This window comes from Microcebus murinus, chromosome 10 (genome assembly GCF_040939455.1).
Source record: "Microcebus murinus isolate Inina chromosome 10, M.murinus_Inina_mat1.0, whole genome shotgun sequence".
Taxonomy (NCBI): Eukaryota; Metazoa; Chordata; class Mammalia; order Primates; family Cheirogaleidae; genus Microcebus; species Microcebus murinus.
The window spans coordinates 15537214-15556026 of NC_134113.1; the positions used below are offsets into that span (position 1 = coordinate 15537214).

Consider the following 18813-nt stretch of genomic DNA (forward strand, 5'->3'; position numbering starts at 1 on the left):
CAGCTCCTTTCAGCTGGGGGCACATACCAGGAGCTTTTCCCATATTAGTCAGCTTTATCTCAACTTTTGGGCAGTGCCTACATCTGAATTTCATGGGTTTCAGGGTCAGTCAAAACAGAATTGTAGGGTTGTTGAGGTCAGAGGCCACCTCTGTCAAAGGGTAGTGACCTTAACAGCAAGAGGTAGCCAGTCCTGCCTTGCTTGCCTCCTCCCCCACTCCAATGACTTCATTCTAGTGAATGCGTGGCTCATTGCACATCCCCTGCAGAGCTTTTTTTTTTTTTTGACCTGGTAATCAAAATCCTCCTGTGACCTGGTATTTTTTTAAAAAAACATTATTATTGATTTTGTTTTGTTCCTGGTTCTCTACAGAATAACCAAATCTTGATCCTTGATAATGTATTGGTTTGTATGTAAGTTGGGAAATGGTAGAGGGAAAACTAGTCTGCCCTTACCTTACAGTGAGTGGAAGGCCACCTCTGGTAGCATTCTTCCTCTGCAGGGGAAGATCTGCTTCCCAGCTGAGAAACTGCCTTCATTTAGTGACCACAAAATTTTCCAGAACTTCTGAAACTCTCTTGAACCCCAGTAGGTTCTATTATCACAGTCAAGGTTGATTTAAAAACTGCAAACCACTTAGGAGAGGGGCAGAGGGGCAGGGTGGGGTGAGAACAAAAGTAGGGAGGAAGACATTGTGTTGTAGTAGAGAAAGCACAGACAGACTTCTGAAGTCGTTTTCAGATCCCAGCTTTGCCACTTAAACTGTGTGACCTTGGGCAAGGCACTAAGAGCCTCCACTTCACCTATACACAGAAGTGATTATACCACTGACGCCGCGAGGCGGGTGTGAGAAACGGAGAGCATGCATCTCACGTGCCTGGCGCAGCAGTCGACCCCAATGAACAGGAGCCCCCGTGGATTAAGGCAGGTCTGTTTCAGAAACGTGCCAGGTAGATCGCTCAGCGTGAGGTGAGGAAAGAGTGTTGCAGGCTCCTCATGTAAGCATTCTCCTGCCTTGACTCTATCATTGCAGTTCTTAACAAGGCATCTTGCCGTTTATTATTTCTGTAGCATGGGATACCATCCCTCATAGGGGCACAGTTTGGCAGTTCCTTGAAAATTCACTCTTAAACTTCGCTCAGAGGCTTTTCTTTTCTCCGAGGAGACTATTATAAATACCAAGCAGCAGCACTGCAGCTCTCTCGGAGGCTGGTTCTCTCACCCCTGCTGTCACGGTCAGACCTCATTATTTTTCATAATAGACCTTAAACAACTGGTTCTAGCTCTTGAGGCATTTATGATGAGAAAGCGAGGCATAAAACTGGGGAGTCCTATTTCTCCCGCCCACCACCTCCCTTCACCCACACTCCTTTCCTAGCAACAGCTCTTTCTTCTTCTCTTGTGGCCCACGTCTTCCATCCCACCTACACCGGCAGCAGCAGAATATGGGGGTGAGAGGGCTGGGGGGTTGAGATGCAGGAGGAGGAATGGGGGAGAGCTTCGAGGAGGAGGCTGATTCAGCACAAAAGGTTCTGACCTTGGAAGAAGAGGAAGCCCCAAGGACTGCGTCCAAGTTGGCTTAGCTTGGGAGGCTGCCAAGGAACTGGAGCAGAGAAGTTCCAGGTTAGAAGGGCAGGCAGCAAAGTGGTAGGGAGGTGGGGGTGGCCGAAGGGTGAACAAAACAATACAGTTAGGGAAGGTTTTGTCAGCTAAGGGAAAACTATAAACGGGGTAGATGACTAGGGAGTGCCACTACTTACGCAGGGCACTCTGGACAGGCTGGAACTCTATAAAAAAGAAACTTGGGCCACATGCTCAGGGAATAGTAGTCCCTGAATCTTAGAACTTCAGGGTGGATGGGGTCATGTATCTCAATCTTGACTGTGTATGAGAAGCACCTGGGGAGCTTTAAAAAGTACTGATGGCTGGGTCACATTCCAGGTTAATTCTTCACTGTGGGTGAAACCTATACATCAGTATTTTTAAGAAGTTGATCGGTAACTCTAATGGGCAGCTAGTGCTGAGAACCACTGAGGCCCAGTCCTACTTACAACAGGAATGCCCCTTCTGCAGCATCTTTTGTGGAACCAGGATTTGACCTCAGACCTCAGTTCTCCCTCAGTTTAAAGCCAGTAAATGGGTCAATCTTTTTTTTTTTTTAAACTTCCAGTGATGACAATTTGCATACTTGAGGCTCTCACTAGATTTCAGAGAGCTTTCCCTGAACTTCAGGAGAACTCCTCCTCATGCCCTCTCCCCTGTAATAAAGGGGTTGTTTATACAATCCGCCTTCCCAGGATTTAACTTTTTAAAAATCTTGCAAGTTTGCCATTAAGTGGTACAAGAAACTGGGACAAATAGCCTGTTTTTGCTCTCTTTACTTCACCGGATTCACTTCAGACATTGTGATTGACTTCACTTTAAAGCAGATACTAAGGCCTGAAGGGAGGGAGACATTGCCAAAGACTGCTGTCCAGAGTCACACGAGGGAGGGGGCTTGGATAGGAGGCAGGTGCGCAGGTCTGCGCGCTAGGCGCCTGGGCATGAGCCCCAGCCTGTGTTTTGGCACCAGCTGGTGGAGCCGTCGCCTTCCCTCTCACACTGCCCGCCTGAATCACTGCCCAGCTGCCAGTCCAGTGCCTTCTTTGTTTTCCCTAAGCCGTCCATCCTCCTCACCCAGATCTGCCAGCCCTGGTTCTTCAACACACAGACTATAATTTGGAATGTCATAGTCATATAACACACCTGCTTGAGGTCCAGAGTGGAGAGGTGACCTGTCCAAGGTCACATGGTGAGGCCATGGCTATGGCTCTTTCCACAGTTTCAGTCTCTTGTCCCATTTAGGTTGGGCTTACTCAGTGGCAAACATTTTGGATTGGTCTGTGCCTGGGTTGCAGTCTCAGGGGGCAACAAATTCCCTTTCTATCCAAACCTGGGGCATGCTAGAGGGCTGACAAAGGACACAGTGGGATGGATTCTGAGGACGCCACAGGCCTGCAATGTGGGTGAGCCATCCTGGCTGCTGTTCATGACTTCGGCCAGTTTCAAGCTGGCAGGGCTGTGTTCAGAAAAAGTCCTAAGAGGGGAGTGTCTCTTTATTGCCAAGACTCTTCTGTTCTTCCTCTGACAAGTGACTGGCCCCACTCCCAGCTGCCAACCTTGTCCATTCCCATTCTGGTGACTGGCTGGGAGCTATCAGAGGGAGAGAAGGTGCATTTGAGTTGTGTGCTCACTGCAGATGTTGCCTTTTCCCAGTCAGAGCCTTCCCAGTTCGAAGCTGAAGGTTTTAGAACAATCGGGAACATAGGCAGTACTCAGCTCCCAGGAGATACACACCTCGAGCCCTGGAGAAAATGCCCAGTGGCCACTTGCCCTCTTGTAAAGCTGCCTTCTTTTTCCCGGTGCTCACAGCTCTCAGGTCTCAGCTGTTCTGTGAGGGGGAGGCACACATTCTCTTCCTAGAGTGACCTTGCTTTGGGCCCTTGTTGATTGTGACTATTTTTGCCTAAAGATTTGTGCAGTTAATGAACTTGTGGCTGTTACTTGTAAATGGGTGTTACTATGTGCTGCTGCTACCTGGCTAGAGAATTTGGCAATTAATTTTTTGTGCTTAGTAAGCCAAAAGTCAGACTTACTACACCCTTTCATTTATTGAGCACTAGGCTTGAATTGTAAGAGAGCGACATGTCTGGTCACTCTCAGGCTTATTTTATGCAGTCAATCTGAAATGTCATTCTTCCTCTCCATTACTTTCTTCATCAAAATGCCAACTAATGGATCATGGACAAAAGATCAAACTAATTTACTGTCAGAGAAATTCAACATCTACTTTCTTTATGTATAACAACACAAGCTAAATATATTTAAGGGGATGCTATGTATAATATATAAACAAATTTAATCTTAAAATCATGTTCAGGTATAAATATGTTATATAATAGCAAGTAAGAGGTTGGCTTTAAAAATAAATCTTTCAAAATGCAAATTGAGTTGTCAAAGTCTTATTCCTTTTAGTTAATATAGTCACTATTGCCATTTCTGGAAATCCATGGTTCTGAATCTCTCATAGATGCTAGACTCTTAACATTTTGGCAGAACACAATCATTTCACTTGCATATCACACTCTTCTCAGCCCCAGAATCGAAATACAGTGCTGGAGAAGAATTTGTTAATATTTATTAAGTATTCAGTAATGTTACTGTTCTATTCCAGAAGTTTATTAGCATTTAAAGCACTGCACTTGAAATATCTTTACACCCAGTGATCATTAAAGCATAATGAACTAAGTACCGCGGGACCTCTAATGATGCTGGTATTGCAGAATAATATTCCCTGTTAGAGTTGAAAGGTTTCTGTCTTTTGCTGACACTAGCCACTGTGCAAATGTAGGACAAATCTCTGTGTGTAGAAAAACAGGTCCCCTACAAACTTCACTTTGGCTGTAGGTATTATAGTTACTTAATTATTATTCAAGGACAGGGATATGTGGCCTATCCACATTTTAATGATTATGGAATGACAAGATGATGGGACACTGGATAAACACACACAAGACCACCTAGTTTGTTCTGTCTACTTACACCGTAAGTATTCAGAATGTTATTTATATTACACACACCCACACACACACAGATCCTATCAAATGAAAAGCGAAAAGGAAGAAAGCAGGTCATTTCAATACTTTTTATTTGAGTGTGAAACCATTCATATCTTGCACAACTGTACAGATAAAACTATTTCCATTTTAGCTGTAGACATGATTATCACACTGAGTGGTGTGATCAAAGATTTTATTTACAGAACAATTGCTAAAACATCCGATGTCATATTTCCATTTATTTCTTACCCATAGGGTAATAGGTCCACCATAATTGCTTGGTGCATTTTATAATACAGAAAGAAAAAACTATGTTAATCTCTAACAAACCTCACAAATTGCTATAAATCTGACGAAAAAATGCCTACGAAAAAATTTTCCAAAAGTACAATACATTTTTATTTCCACACATACACAGTATAGTATAGGCTCAAAGGCACAGCTTTGAATTTTTTTTCTATCAAAGTGTCGGAAATTATTATAGTCTTACGAAGGAACCACGAAAGTTATTTTCACACTTGGTGCTTGGTAAATTAAAGTTTGGTCCACCTAGTTTCACAAAGGTAACACAGCGGAGCTGAGTGTGATACTCAATGCCATAAATCCACATTCTCATAGAACTTAAAAAAAACTCTCTTGCTGACACTAGCCATTGTGCAAACTTAGGACAAATCCTTGTATGTAGAAGAACCGGTCCCCTACAAACCTCAATCAACTTAAGGCAATACAGAACAGGCTTCTTCCTTCCCTCAAGACAGTGCTTACATTCCAAGACAATGCAGGTACTATGACAGATGTGAGTCTAACAGAGAATCTAGAGTCTCTTGACACTTCCATTTAGCCCTGGTGCTCCAGGAAGCAGTGATGACACCACCAGGAAGAAGGGATGCGTAGAACATGTCTGAGGGCTGTTCATTGTGCAGTAAGGTGACAGACAGATGACAAGGTGAATGTTCTTGGTAAATTATGTGCCCATCCAAGAACACAAACCAGATTCTGTCTCCACTATCCATCCTTCAAGACTAAAGAGCTTTTGTCAACAGAAAATTAAGTAGCTTACTGGGAGTGGTTGCCAACACAAAGCAAAGTCATGAAACAGAGGGAAAAGGCACAGATTAGCCTGCCCAAGATAGTGCTCTATAGAAACAGTCAAGTCTGGCTTGGCTACAGGAACCCAATCCCACTGACTTTTAGTAAGTCCTGTTTCTGAACTAAAGTTTATTCATCCCACATTGAATCCCATCCTCACATTCGTTAGGAAAATGGACGCCTAGGAATAGCCCATGAGTTACAATGTATAGAGATAAAGTCTTCTGTGGGATGGGTGTTGGGTTTATTATTATTAATAATTATTATTAATATTAAATATGGATTCCTATGATAGCAGTCATTTAGCCCATCCGGTAGAGGCCTCTCCGTTGATGTAAGCAAAGCCAGGAAAGTGTTGCATGTGCTCGTACTCAGAATTCCTGCGCGTGGTCAGGGGTGTGTACATGTCACTAGAGTTTCCATACCTCGTGGAATGCACAGACGGGCTTGTGTAGCACGTGTTGGCTGAGGGCACCTCTGGCCATCGGGGAGTGACTGGGGTAGGATGCAGTCTGGGAGTACTGCTCATCAAACAAGGTTCCATCCGGGAAGTAGGGCTATTAAAAGGGTACTTGTTGAGGGGAAAGAAATTCCACAAAGTTAACATTAGCTTCAAGTTGCACATACACAATATCAGTCATGTTCACAGTTTAGGTTAAATTTCTTAAGATGCTATTAATGAGAGTTGATGGAAAGGAATCAATGAACTTCTGCAAGATTGAACCTTGGCCTAGGAAAATAACAAACAGCAGACGTGCAAATGATTTCATAGCCAGAGTTGGGCTAGGGTGTTCATTCAGGCAAATATTGGCTTTGTGCTCCTAATCTAGAATATTTTGGGAAGTCAAACTCAAAAAGGGGAATAGTCCCCACTGAATATAGGAGAGGGTAAGTGTGTGTGTGCGTGTGTGCTAGTAACAGCATGATCAGAGAAATATGGATGTATGGAAGGATGGTTGCAAGTTTTATCATCAGTTATGGAGATGTGATAGGGCCCACTCCATCAACCCAAGAGAACAATACTGCCAAGTAAAATACAATGACATTTTTAAAAATAGCATTTTACAGTTGAATTCAATTATGAACTGCAGCCTAAAAGCAGGCTTTTCAAGAGGAAGCAAGTCAGCAGCTTCAAAGATTATTATTAGTGCCTATCATTTAGAGAACATCTTTCTTTTTGGTTTACATTCACTGAAGTCCTAGAAGACACACGAGTAGGAAATGGTAAACTTCTGGGCTTGGTGGAGGAAGGAGACAAGATAAACCAGTGGAGAAAGGAGAGGCAGGGAGCTTTTGTGCGGGTCAGCAGAACAGGTGTTAGTAGCTGGAAGAGGGGAAGCAGATCTAGAAAGGATTAGGAATAAGAGAAGTGCCTCTGAAGTGCTGCTTCTTTTACATTCTTTTCTGTTACCAAGACAGCTATGCAAATAAGCCCCTTTTAGTAAAACAGGAGGGGGCGAAGGGGAGGAGCTATGGGCTCTCTTCGAGAGCTCCCAGTTGGCTGGCCAGTCAGCACAAAGATTTCTTTGCTGTGTGCTGAGGGCCACCCGGACAAGGACAGGAGCCAATCCACAGGGATGGCAAGGGCAGTGAGGAGAGAGGGTGTGCGTGAATGTATGAATTCTTCTGCTCCCCATCTGTCTTCCCTGACAGTTGGAGAGTGGAGCCCCAAGGGATTAGGTGGGAGGCTGCCTCCTGGGAGGGAGACAGACAGGCTGAAGCCTAGACAGCAGGAGAGGGGTTATGACAACAATGGCTGCCCCTGCAGTCTAGGTGGCCAAAGGGAACCGCTCTGCCTCTTTGAGTGGGAGCCCAAGGGCAGCAGGGAAAGGCTCTTAGGCCTGAAACATGCAAAGAGAGCCAGCTATTCAGGAGTGGAGAAAGACAGATCCAAATTCTAGTAGTGAGGGATTTTCATCCCTGCATAGGATGGCATGAGTACGGCCACTACTGCACAGTCAAAAGAACAGCGGAGAAGGAAGGAGGGAGAAGGGTGTAGGTGGTGTCTGGGAACTCGAGGGAGAAGGCACCAAGGGCTGTTGCCAAGGAGACCACGGACAGCACGCCAAGGCTCTCATAATCCCAAATCAGATCAGAAAACTGACTCGGACCATGTGCTGTGCATCATGGGCGCCTACAGGTGCTGCCTGTGTGGCAGCAATGGAGGACACTCAGGCTGCACAGTGGGGTTCCAGCCCAGGGCCTGCTCCAGATCCTGAAGAGACCACAGTGAGAGTGGGCCCTGCCCAAGAAAACAAGAGCCCAGGTGTAGTCAACAGATGACATTAAATATTATTATTACACAGTGGTCCTTGATTTTTCAAAAACGGTGCTTCCCCCTCCTGATACTCTCTCAAGCGACCTCCCTGGGTGCATGTGGCCTCAACTCACAGCACTCTCCCTGGTGCAGAGGCCTGCCTTCTGGTCCTGTGGCATGGCCAGCTGGTTCCCATCTCGGGGATCTCTCTGTCCTACCTATTCTCTCTGCCTAGAATCCTTCTCTACCACCCCTGCCCCCAGCTCCCGGCATGATTGCCTTTTTATTATTCTTCAGACCTCAGTTCAAATGTTGCCTCTCAGAGAGACTTTTCTGGACACCCTATCTCAAGAAGCTAAGCACCCCTCCCACCACCTCTCAGGTCAAGACCTTCGCCTCCTGCTTGGCAGCCGTCTCTTTCCACTGGCTTATAGTCGTACACTCCTGGTGGGGCTTTGTCATGTTCAACCCCATATTCCCAACATCTGGCAGGCTGCCCGGGACCTAGCAAGTGCTAAATAATATTTGGTGAATGAACTTTGGGGCATCACCACTACAACAAACGTTAGGGATTGTGCAGTCCAAGCCCATGTTGTACAGATGACAAACTAGGACCCTTGAGGTGAAGTAGTCTGCCCAAAGTCACCCAGCGAGCTAGTGGAAGAACTGGCACAAAAACCTAGTCCCAGGGTAGCACGTTTTCCCCACACTGATCTGACTGACCCAAATGAGGCTGACCTGCCACTCCCAAGTCACTGCTTTCTGGAAGCCAGCCCACTGAACTTTAATCACTCTGCCCTCTCCCCCTGCTGAGCACAGGGTCGTAGAGTTCTGACCTGGCCTCAGCTTGCCGGTTCTGACAGAGTCCTCTCTTGCCTTGGCTGGTGTAGGTAAAATGTCATAGTATGGACTTGCAGCTCTTTCCCACAGAACCCCAGAGAGTGTGGCTTTTGTGCCTCGTCAAGGACCCTCAATGCAGCTGTGCCCAGAGGTTGTGTCATAGACTCAAAAGAGTAATTGCCTGGAAATGGGACTGGCTCAAAATATCTCCAATGTGACAATAAAATTCTGTTACCACAGAATCTAGCACGGAAAATTCTGTCCTGTTAGGTCAGCTAATTGCAAATGAGTCAGGGACTCGTTTTCCCCGTGGTGAAGAGACCATTGAAAGACTAGAAGGCTGAAGAGCCTGCTGCCTTGGCCTGGTGATTAACACGGCCAATGAAGCTTCTATTCAGTCCAGTGGGAGTGGCAGAGGCTGGGCTGTGGCACCGCCTCACCTTTCACACTCCACATCCGGTTGCATGCAGGCGCCGTAAGCACGCTGAGCACAAACCCTGGTGTCCAGAGATCTCTGCCCAGAATAAAGGCGCTTTTTGTTGGGGGCCTATAACAGGAAGTTACCATTCTCTAGGTCAAATCACATGCTGTTGCTACTGATTTCAAAATGGACATAAGTCACCAGTTACCCCCCATTGAGAGGAATGTGCGAGGAGTGTTTGTGAGCATATGTGTGTATGGGGGGGGTGTATGTGTGCAGCATAGTAGAAGTTTCCATCCAGTGCCCCACAGTGTAAGTCCATCTCAGCTGTGATTGACTCTTGGCCTCTTTGGAACCATATTAGGAATTTCTATTTTGAGAAACGACTCCCCATATCAAGGCCTGACTTTCCTACACATGGGGAGGGAAGAAAGAGCCCTTTATCCCTGACCCTTACCAAATGGGCTGCTACTTGAACACAGGGTGAAAGGTGACCCAGTCAGGAGCACAAACTGTTTTCCTATGAAAGGAGGCTCTCACCGCACCAAAGTACTGCCACAAGGCCCGCCCCAGGCAGTCTTCCTCTTAGCCTCTTCTGGAAGAGGATGTAGCTCCCAAAAAGTCTTTGTCAGACAGTCCACATCTGCTGAGCTTTTAGGGTCAGGATTAATTAAGCTAATACACATGAAATCTATAGGACTCTCATGTAGTAAATTTTCAAAACATATTAGTGATTATGTATGTTCTTCTTTTTAGAATCACAGGGTCATGGCCAATTGATGACAGGAAGAGCCTTAGTGACTGATCATCTGGTCCCACCTCCCATTTTACAGATGAGGGAGTTGAGGTCAGGAGAAGGAAAATGACCTGTTGAAGGTTACACAGCAACTTAGTAACAGAGTAAGGATCCCTGTATTCATCCATTTCATTGGCAAGTGTTTACAGAGCACCCACTAGGGCCAAGCTCTGTGCTGGCCCTGGGGACATAATGAGGAGAAGAAAAGAGCCTGGTGCATGCCTTCACAGAGCTGGTATCATGAAGGAGACATATTAATTACATAGTTGTACTAAATAATATTATAATTGTGGTGTTACAAAGGATAATAATCACATGCAGACAGTGCTAACTATGAGCCAGGCCCTGTTCTGACTTTATTACCTCACAGCAAACCTATGAAATAGGTGCCATAATTACGAACATTTCTCAGATAGCGCTAGAGTCAGAGACCCTACAGCATTATGGTTGACTGATTTTTGTTCTCTTTGGCCCAGGGTGCTGTCCTGAAGCAAGCTTTATAGCACACACTGGCCCTGGGCTGGTTTGGGCCAGACTGTTGGAGATCTGTGAGAACTGGTGATTGGCTGGTGAGCCTGGGCCTTGGCCATTCAGATGAGAAATAAGGAACATCTTTCTAGTCTGTGCTAACTGGATTTCTAGCCATACAGCTTCTGGTTGATCAAATGGCTTTTGGGCTCAAGGGCCCCTGGTCATGGCTGCTGACAGGGTAGAGGTTCCGTGAAGATGTGTTGAATGAGGCCCAGAAATAGTCTGTAGCTGTGTACTTGGTCCGGTTTGTTTTCTCTTTTTGGTAGGGCCTGGGGATGGGGAACCTGGGAAAGGGCAGCTGACACCATCCCTCTTCACTTACTCTGATGTCAACAAGTACAGTATAGTTGCAAAATGGGTATTTTTCTGAAATGATTCAAATCTTACACTGTGAAACCTCATTCATCTGGAATCACTAATTCAGAAGTTGTGAGAACTCAAACAGGGCTAGGAGGTTTATATTACCCTGGAAGAAAGCATGTGTTGTGCAAATAAGTAGTATAAACAAGGGCACACATATATTCTATTTTAAAAAGCAAATGACTTAAAATTATTTTGAGCATATAAATACTAAGATGCAGACAATTACTGCACTTCACAGATGTATCAGTTCTTGAAGGCAAACCTAGCAGGCTTTTGTTTGAAGTTAGTTTCAGTTATTCTTGTGCTGATGGCCAATTGCATTTCTCTAACCACAATGTATAATTGCGATTTTTCTTCAATTCAGACTAACCTTTTCCCCAGTGAGTCTGACATAGTGAAGTGTGATATTCAATTACTTAGGACTGGAACAGCTTGACCTCTACTCTGGAAAGCTAAAACTAGTTAGCCCTGCAGTGGATTTTCCGCTATATACTCAACCTTAAACCAAAGAACCAATGAAAGAAAGAAATGAGGTCTGGCTGTGTGTTTCTTCTCTTTGGTGACTTGAAACTCATTGAGAATAGTAATAGTAATCTCTTGAATTTACCTTCTACCCTCTAAAACACAGTAGTGTTCAGTGCCATTGGTTTGGGGTTCAGGTTAAGAGTTAGAGAATTTGCATTTCAGTCTGCTTTGTCACTTACTGCAGCAGTCCCCAACCTTTTTGGCACCAGGGACCAATTTCATGGAAGATAATTTTTCTGTGCATGGGTGTGGGGGATCGGGGGGTTGAGGGGGAGATGGAGCTCAGGCGGTGATGCCAGCAATGGGGATTGGCTGTAAATACAGACAAAGCTTCCCTCACTTGCCCACCACTAACCTCCTGCTGTGTGGCCTGACAATTTTTCCATGGACAGAGTGGTGGTGGGGAAGAGCTCAGGCAGTGATGCGTGGCCCAGTTCATAACGGGCCATGGACCTGTACCAGGCATGGTCCAGGGGTTGGGGACCGCACACTTACTGGATGCATGACCTGAGGGGGCATATTACCTTCTGAGGCTGTCTCCTCCTCTTTAAAAACTGGAGAAAAATGCCTTCTTCTCAGGATTGTTAGAGGACTGAAATGAGTCCATAAATTTGAAGGTGCTAGAACAGTGCTCGATGCATAAATGTTAATGAAAAACAAACCAAAGGTACTTTGTCTTTAGACAGTACCTTCCCTAGGAGAGGTACATTTTGAACACTGAGCTCATCTATCAACCTGGGCAGAGATATGATATAATTAACTTCTATCTACTCCACTTTACAGATGGAGACTAAGGCATAAACCATGTAGTGCAGAGTGTGTGTATGTGTTGAGGGTAGGGGCGTGTCATTGGCCCTTGTCTAAGTGCTACAAGGCATGACAGTGAAGAGGCTGGCCTAGGACCCTATGGCCTCTCACATCTAGTCAGGATGCAAAGGGCTTCTGCTTTCATTTAGTCCTTGGGCCTTTTTATTAAGCCCGGCTATTAAATGATAGCATTCCAACTGGGGACTATTGTGGCTTCCAGGGCGGATGCTGCAGACCTATCTTTGATCACCATGGACTGCATGGGCCTTGAGGAGACCTTGGCTTCTTTTTATGGCAATAGCTTTAAAAATATCACCCAGAAAACCAGCTCCTGACATTTCATGAGGGCGGATGAGGAAATAAGGAAAGGAGGAAGATAATGCCAGGAGCTGTGGCTTGGTGATGTCTTTGCCACTGGAGCATACGCTCTCCCAAAGCAGGCTCTGCCTTCCCACTGTATTCCCGGAGGCTCGCACAGTGTCTGCACATAGTAGGCACCCAGTAACCATTTGAGGAATGAATGAGTGAGCTGCTTAGAGTGTGCTGAGTGCAACCCAGGCTGTGGCCAGAATTCTAAGTCGTTCAGTACATCACAGTGAGGAGCACAGACTGCTCCCGAGAGGAGAACCTTAGGAGCTGGCGTCTCTGTATGACGCAGCTGGAGACCTGTAATGAATGCCCAAGGTAATGATTTAGTGGAATCAACTTCTTGGATTGTCTGGGGATTAAACCATGGCTCCCCTTGGTACTGCAGATGGAAATCAAAACAGACGCCTGTTTGTCCCGAGCGCCCATGTATTGTGGATACATTCTCCTCCGTGCCCTCCCTCGGAGGCAAGTCTGTGTGCTGACAGCTGATGTAATTGCGGCCTCCACCCTAGCTTCAGGCCTGCCGTCTCTCTCCTAGACTCCTGCACGTGCTTTGGAGCAGAGGCCCCAGTCTCCACCAGTCCCCCTTCTTAGTTTACCCTGTGGGGGTCTCTTTCGTAAGCACAGATTTGATCTTGCCACTCCCCAGCTCAAAAACCAACCGTGGCTTCCTGCGCCTACAGGATAGAGTGTGCTCAGCACACCACGCTGTTGTTCATGCTGGCGCCGTCTCCCGTGTAGGCATCTGTACAATACACTCTGAGTGAATGCCTACCTCTGAGAGGCGGGAGAGGGTGGTGCTTAAGAGCCTGGACAGGAGTCACACTGCCCAGGTTCAAATCCTCAGGCAAGTTACTCTGGATCTCACTTCCTTTTCTGCCAGGATTATCTAGAGAATGTGGAAAGTGCTCGGCTCACAGCCTGGCACATGGCATGTGTTTAGGAAAAGTTAGCTGCTCTTTTTGATAGGTGCCCTGTCCTGTGACCCGGGGATACTAAAGTTAATCTTGGCCTTCAAGGAGCTTGGGGTCTCCTGTGGTAGACAGGAAAGTCAGTGACAATAACAGGGTGTGGGAAGTGCTACTGAGAGAGGAAGCCCAGGGAGTGGCACCGAATAAGGTCCTGGGGGAAGGAAGGGGGTACTGTTAGGAAATGCCACAAAGACAGCAAGATACCTGTCCTGCAAGATAAGCAGAAAAGGCTGGGGGAGAGACTCCCAGCCAAAGGGAACAGTATCTGTAAAGCATGGGGAACTCGGCACAGGCAGGGCAACTGCACACGGGCTGGCATGGCTGAGGCAACGTGCGGGCGAGTGTTGGTGGGTTGCCCCAAAAGGTAACAACAAGTCTTCAGAGACATGCTAGGGAATCGAACTTAACCTGGAAAGCAATGATGTGCCAAAGAAGAGGAGAGAGTCATGGTCAGTTGGGTTGTTTTCTGAAAGACTCTTCCAGCTGCAGTGTAGGGGGTAGACCAGAGATGGGGCAAGTGTTGGAGACATGGACCACCAGGAGGGCTTCTGGGTTAGAAATGATAAAGGGCAGAGAGGGTGCAGAGGCATTAAGAATGCAGAATTGAATGGAATTGGTGACCAGTTGAATCTGGGCCCAACGCGCAAGGGAAAGCATGTTGACAAGTAGAGCGCCCAGCCTTGGTGTTACAGGTGCAGCTGCAGTTTCCTTCCACCGCAGGCCACAGAGGGCTGGTTTGGTTATTAGACAGCAAGGAGCCCAAGGAGATGTGTGGTCTGACAGTGATCTGAAACAGCCTCCATTTCAGGAGGATTCCTCTGGTTAAAATTATGCGTGTAGCCTGGATGAAGAGGAACAGACATGGGAGACTGAGAGACCAGTTACCAGTTACCGAGACACCGGTCCCGACAGAGCTCCATGAAGGTCTGTGCCGGGGGGTGGTTATGGGAAAGGAGGACAAACGTCCTGTGTGAGGGTGGCTGCCCAAGAAAGGGCTGATTAGGTCCTGGCATTAGAGAGGTCAAAGAGTAGATGGAACTAAAAGGAACCGCTTAGCGACCAGGTGCGCGAGAGAACGTGGAGCACGAACGCTGGCCGAGCACGCACTGTGGGCAGCCACTGGAGGGTGCAAACAACACTGTGAGAAGACAGTCCTCACCTTGGGGACACACAGGCTGCACACACAGTGTGCAGAAGAGCTTATTAGCTGTGATACACGGAGGACTGGGCTTGGCACCAAGCGTACCAAGGCCTGGGCAAGCAAGCAGGACCGCCGACTCACCTGTGCAGAGCTCCTGTGGTAAGGGGCGTAGTGGAGTGGGCCGGAGAGGGCTGTGTCGTGAGGGAGGGCCGGGTACTGGCTCTGCATGGGGTGAGGATGCTGGTTGCCATAGCTCCCGTAGTTATAGCTTCCCGTGTATCTACAACGCAGCAAGCACATTGGATAGTGTGAGCGACGGCCACGAGAGCACGTCAGCTTGACACCTTTAAACATCAACCTCATCCACTTTTTCCCTTCTTATTCTTGTTTTTTCCTTTCTTTTCTATTCTCCCCTGCCCCGCTCCACCCCGTTTTTCTTCTTGTTGATTCTTACATCTCTGTTCTGTGGCTTGTTTTGCTAACTTTACAACCCTTCGTTGACTTGCCTTCTCCCTGGGCACACCTGGCGCGCACCTCCCTTACCACCCAGCGAGCGCTCCGGGACTGAAACCCAGCCCCCAGCGTAATTAGTGATGGAAACCTCTACTGTTGTGTTTGAAAGTCCCATGTCATATGCTGAAGTCAAGTAGGAAAAAGAAGAAATTACTTTGATATTTATGTTTTTGTATTACTCAAGCTTCTGCTTTCCCATGATGGGAAGGATGCGGTGTGGTTCTGTAAGTTCTCTCCTGCAGGAAAACTCCCCCGCATGGTCAACCAGGTGTCGAAGACCCTGGTTCTAAGCCAGGGCCCGCCACTTTCTAGCCGTGTGACCTTGGGCTCCTCACAACCCTGTTTCTCACGTCTGAAAAATGCCGCCTGTGGTTATTCTGAAGATCATATGTGTGAAGGTGCTCTCTAAAAAAGGAAAGTCCTATGTAAACTAGGCTATTATTATCACCGTCCTTCTTTGTAAAGTCTTTACAGCAAAGATGCCAACCTATGACCACATGAGTTCTCTTCTGCCATTTCTGCAGAATCAAAAATCTCTCTAAAACAATATTTTCAAAGTGTATTCTAAATGTGTGGGAAAATACTGTTAAAGGCCCCCTGAGGAAACAATGGCTGCCCTATGGACTGCTCTGGGGCCCCTGAACCTGTGGAAAAGCACACCAACATCTCAGCCTGTGCCCACCCTCAGGGGCACTGCCTTGCTGCGCTATACTGGGCCGCCTGTGTGGGAGGGACCTGAGAGGTCGGCCCCCACCTCCTCCCACGGCCCCCACAGCGGGTCTGTTGGAACCTGGCCTGTGAGGGGCGGCAGGTGAGGCCCACTACACCACGTGGCAATGTCTCTTTTTAGTATCATAAGTGTCTTTCAGATCACTGCTCATTAGACATTGTAAGGTTAGTGCCTTTTGACAAAGACAATGCATAATGGCAAAAAGCTACCATGATTCAGGTAACACTTTTGAATGGATTTGTAATGTATTCATCACAGCGACATTGCCGCACAGATTTGAAAAACATATGGGCAAAACAAATGATTTATTTATCTGGGGTACAAAGCACTGCTGGAAGCCACAGGGATTCCTTGAATGCTGTGAATAACTGCAGTCCTAAGGGCCCCCAGGCCTCAGGTGGAAAAGCCCTCCTATTCTAAATGGAGTCATAAATGGCTCCGACCTACTGTGAAGCTTTGCAAGGCCTCAAAGTGTACAAAGAGCCACCCAGGGGAACTGCTGAAAGGGGTTTTCAGCTGGGGCTTTAAAGGGGTAAAGAGGGAAGAACCCAGGCTTTGGAGTCAGACAGAGGCTCAGTCTGGGCCCCACCATTTACCAGCTCTGTGACCTTGGGGGGCTGAAGTTAATCAACCAAATCTCAACTTCCTCATCTGTAAAATGGGGTCACTGGTACCCACCTACCTACCTGACCTGGTTGTTGTGGGGATTACACGAGACACTGTGAGGACTCAGCAAAGGGGGGTGCCTTTCCTGTCCTTTGAGAAAACAGCTGCTAATAAACCCCTCTTTAGAGCAAATTTTAAAAGTAAGGCAGCAGCCCAGGCAAGTCACCTACCCATGTTCCTCTCTGTGGGGATAAACTGGTATCCTGTGTGTGACGGAGGAAGAAGGCACATGAGTGTTCCTCATGCAGGGAAGCTGTTGGGAGTTCTCGGCTGGGGACCCAGCAGCCGTCGTCACTGTGTATGTTAGAGACCACGTGTATGACTGCATTGCACCTGCAGAGACAAATTAAAATGCCTTGGTCACTGACACCGTTCTCACATCTCTTGTTCTTCCTTAGAACACTTTAGTGGCTTCCCATTGCTGTTAAGTTGAAGACCAAAATCTTTACCAGGCATGTGTCTCTGGCTCTGTTGACCTTACCAGAATCAGCCCCAGTCCCAGCCCCAGTCCCAGCCCTCACCTTTGTTCTCTCTGGTCCAGCCACACTTTCTTTCCTTTCGTTTTCTCCAGAGTACCGTGATTCCCAGCACCACAGGGCATTTGCACATACTGTTTCTGCTGCCTCGAATCCTCACTCTTCCCTTGTTACCCACTCATTCTTACATCTCAACCCAAAAAACTCTCCCAAACCCAGACTAGGCCAGATCCCTCACTATACTCTAGCCCTTCATGGAACCTAGCACAATGTGTAATCCTACACCCATTAGTGCATTTGACTTGATTCATGCCTACCCCCACCAGACTGAAAGCTCCGTGAGAGTAGGGGCTTTGCCTATTTTGCCCCTACCAATGGATCCCCAGTTCTTAGCACAGAGCCTCAAAGCCAAAAGACTCCAATAAGAATTTCAGAAGGAGAAACAGGGAAAGGAAAGGTAGGAAGAAAGGAAGGCAGAGTAGAGGACAAAGAAAAGCTAGGGGCAATGTAGCCCAGATACGGGCTGCAAATTAACTTTTCGACACTCAGCTCAACAGGTGTTAAGGATCCCACAAATTGCTTTAAACAAACATAAGTAGATTATTGGGTTTCGCCTGCCCAGGTCTTTTTGAAGATTAACAGACAGTGACCTGGACAGTGAGCTATTCCATATGTACTAATTCCCTTTATTTACCTTTTAACTGGATACCTTGAAAGTGCTAAAGGCTGAGGAAAAAAACTTGATGAAATTAAAAGCCCACAAGCTTCTTAGAATTTTGAGATGGTTAGAATTTGTGTGTGTGTGTGACTGAATTTTGCTCTGTTACCCAAGCTAGAGTGCCGTAGTGTCAGCCTAGATCACAGCAACCTCACAACCTCAAACTCCTGGGCGCAAGTGATCCTCCTGTCTCAGCCTCCCAAGTAGTTTGCGTGACAAGCGTGCACCACCACGCCCGGCTAATTTTTTTTTTCTATTTTTAGTAGAGACAGGGTCTCGTTCTTGCTCAGGCTGGTCTCAAACTCCTGACCTCAAGCGATCCTTCTACCTCAGCCTCTCAGAATGCTAGAATTATAGGTGTGAGCCACCGCACCTGGCTGAAATGGTTAGAATTTAAAAAAAAAATAATAATTTAAGAAATTGTTAGTAGCAACAATAAACTCATCAGATAATTTGTGATAAAATTTAAAATATGTTTACATAGAAGAAATAATTAAACCTGTTTTAAAAGGTGGAGGGAATAGGATTCAATATCCTCCTTTAGGCTCATGCCTGTAATCCTAGCACTTTGGGAGGCTGAGGCGGGAGGATCATTTGAGGTCAGGAGTTCAGGACCAGCCTGGGGAATAGCGAGACCTTCTCTCTACCAAAAACAGAAAAATTAGCTGGGCACAGTGGCGTGTGCCTGTAGTCCTAGCTGCTCAGAAGACTGAGGCAGGAGGATCACTTGAGCCCAGGAATTTGAGGTTGCCTTGAGCTATGATGAGGCCACTACAGTCCAGCCCAGGGCAATAGAGTGAGATTCTGTCTCAAAAACAAAAACCTCCTTTAGACTCATGGAAAATGAATGAATTGGTTAAGGCAGTCATTTTTCACATGAAGCAAAAGAGAAAACTTAACTTTCCAATTCTATATTTCCTATAGCAGCCCATTTCTATCTAAAAATTCCTTGGCTATTATGAATAGTCCTCCACCATGGGCATACAGATATCTTTTCCACAT

At 46.7% G+C, this 18813-nt stretch overlaps 1 protein-coding gene across 3 annotated transcripts in view; it reads right to left on the minus strand.

The window, feature by feature from the left end:
* Positions 1-4473: 4473 nt before the first annotated feature.
* The window catches only part of RFX4 (regulatory factor X4), a 132592-nt gene continuing 118252 nt past the window's right edge, over positions 4474-18813 (minus strand). For 2 of the 3 annotated variants that reach the window (XM_076007065.1, XM_012772772.3), the window contains 3 exons: positions 16788-16950; positions 14850-14988; positions 4476-6258 (listed from right to left, as the gene is read on the minus strand). In XM_076007065.1, the coding sequence (XP_075863180.1) occupies positions 5986-6258; positions 14850-14988; positions 16788-16950 (575 nt within the window). In that variant the 3' untranslated portion in view covers positions 4476-5985. Of the gene's footprint in view, positions 6259-14849; positions 14989-16787; positions 16951-18813 lie in introns of all 3 variants that reach the window. The other variant, XM_012772771.2, reaches the window with a different exon arrangement.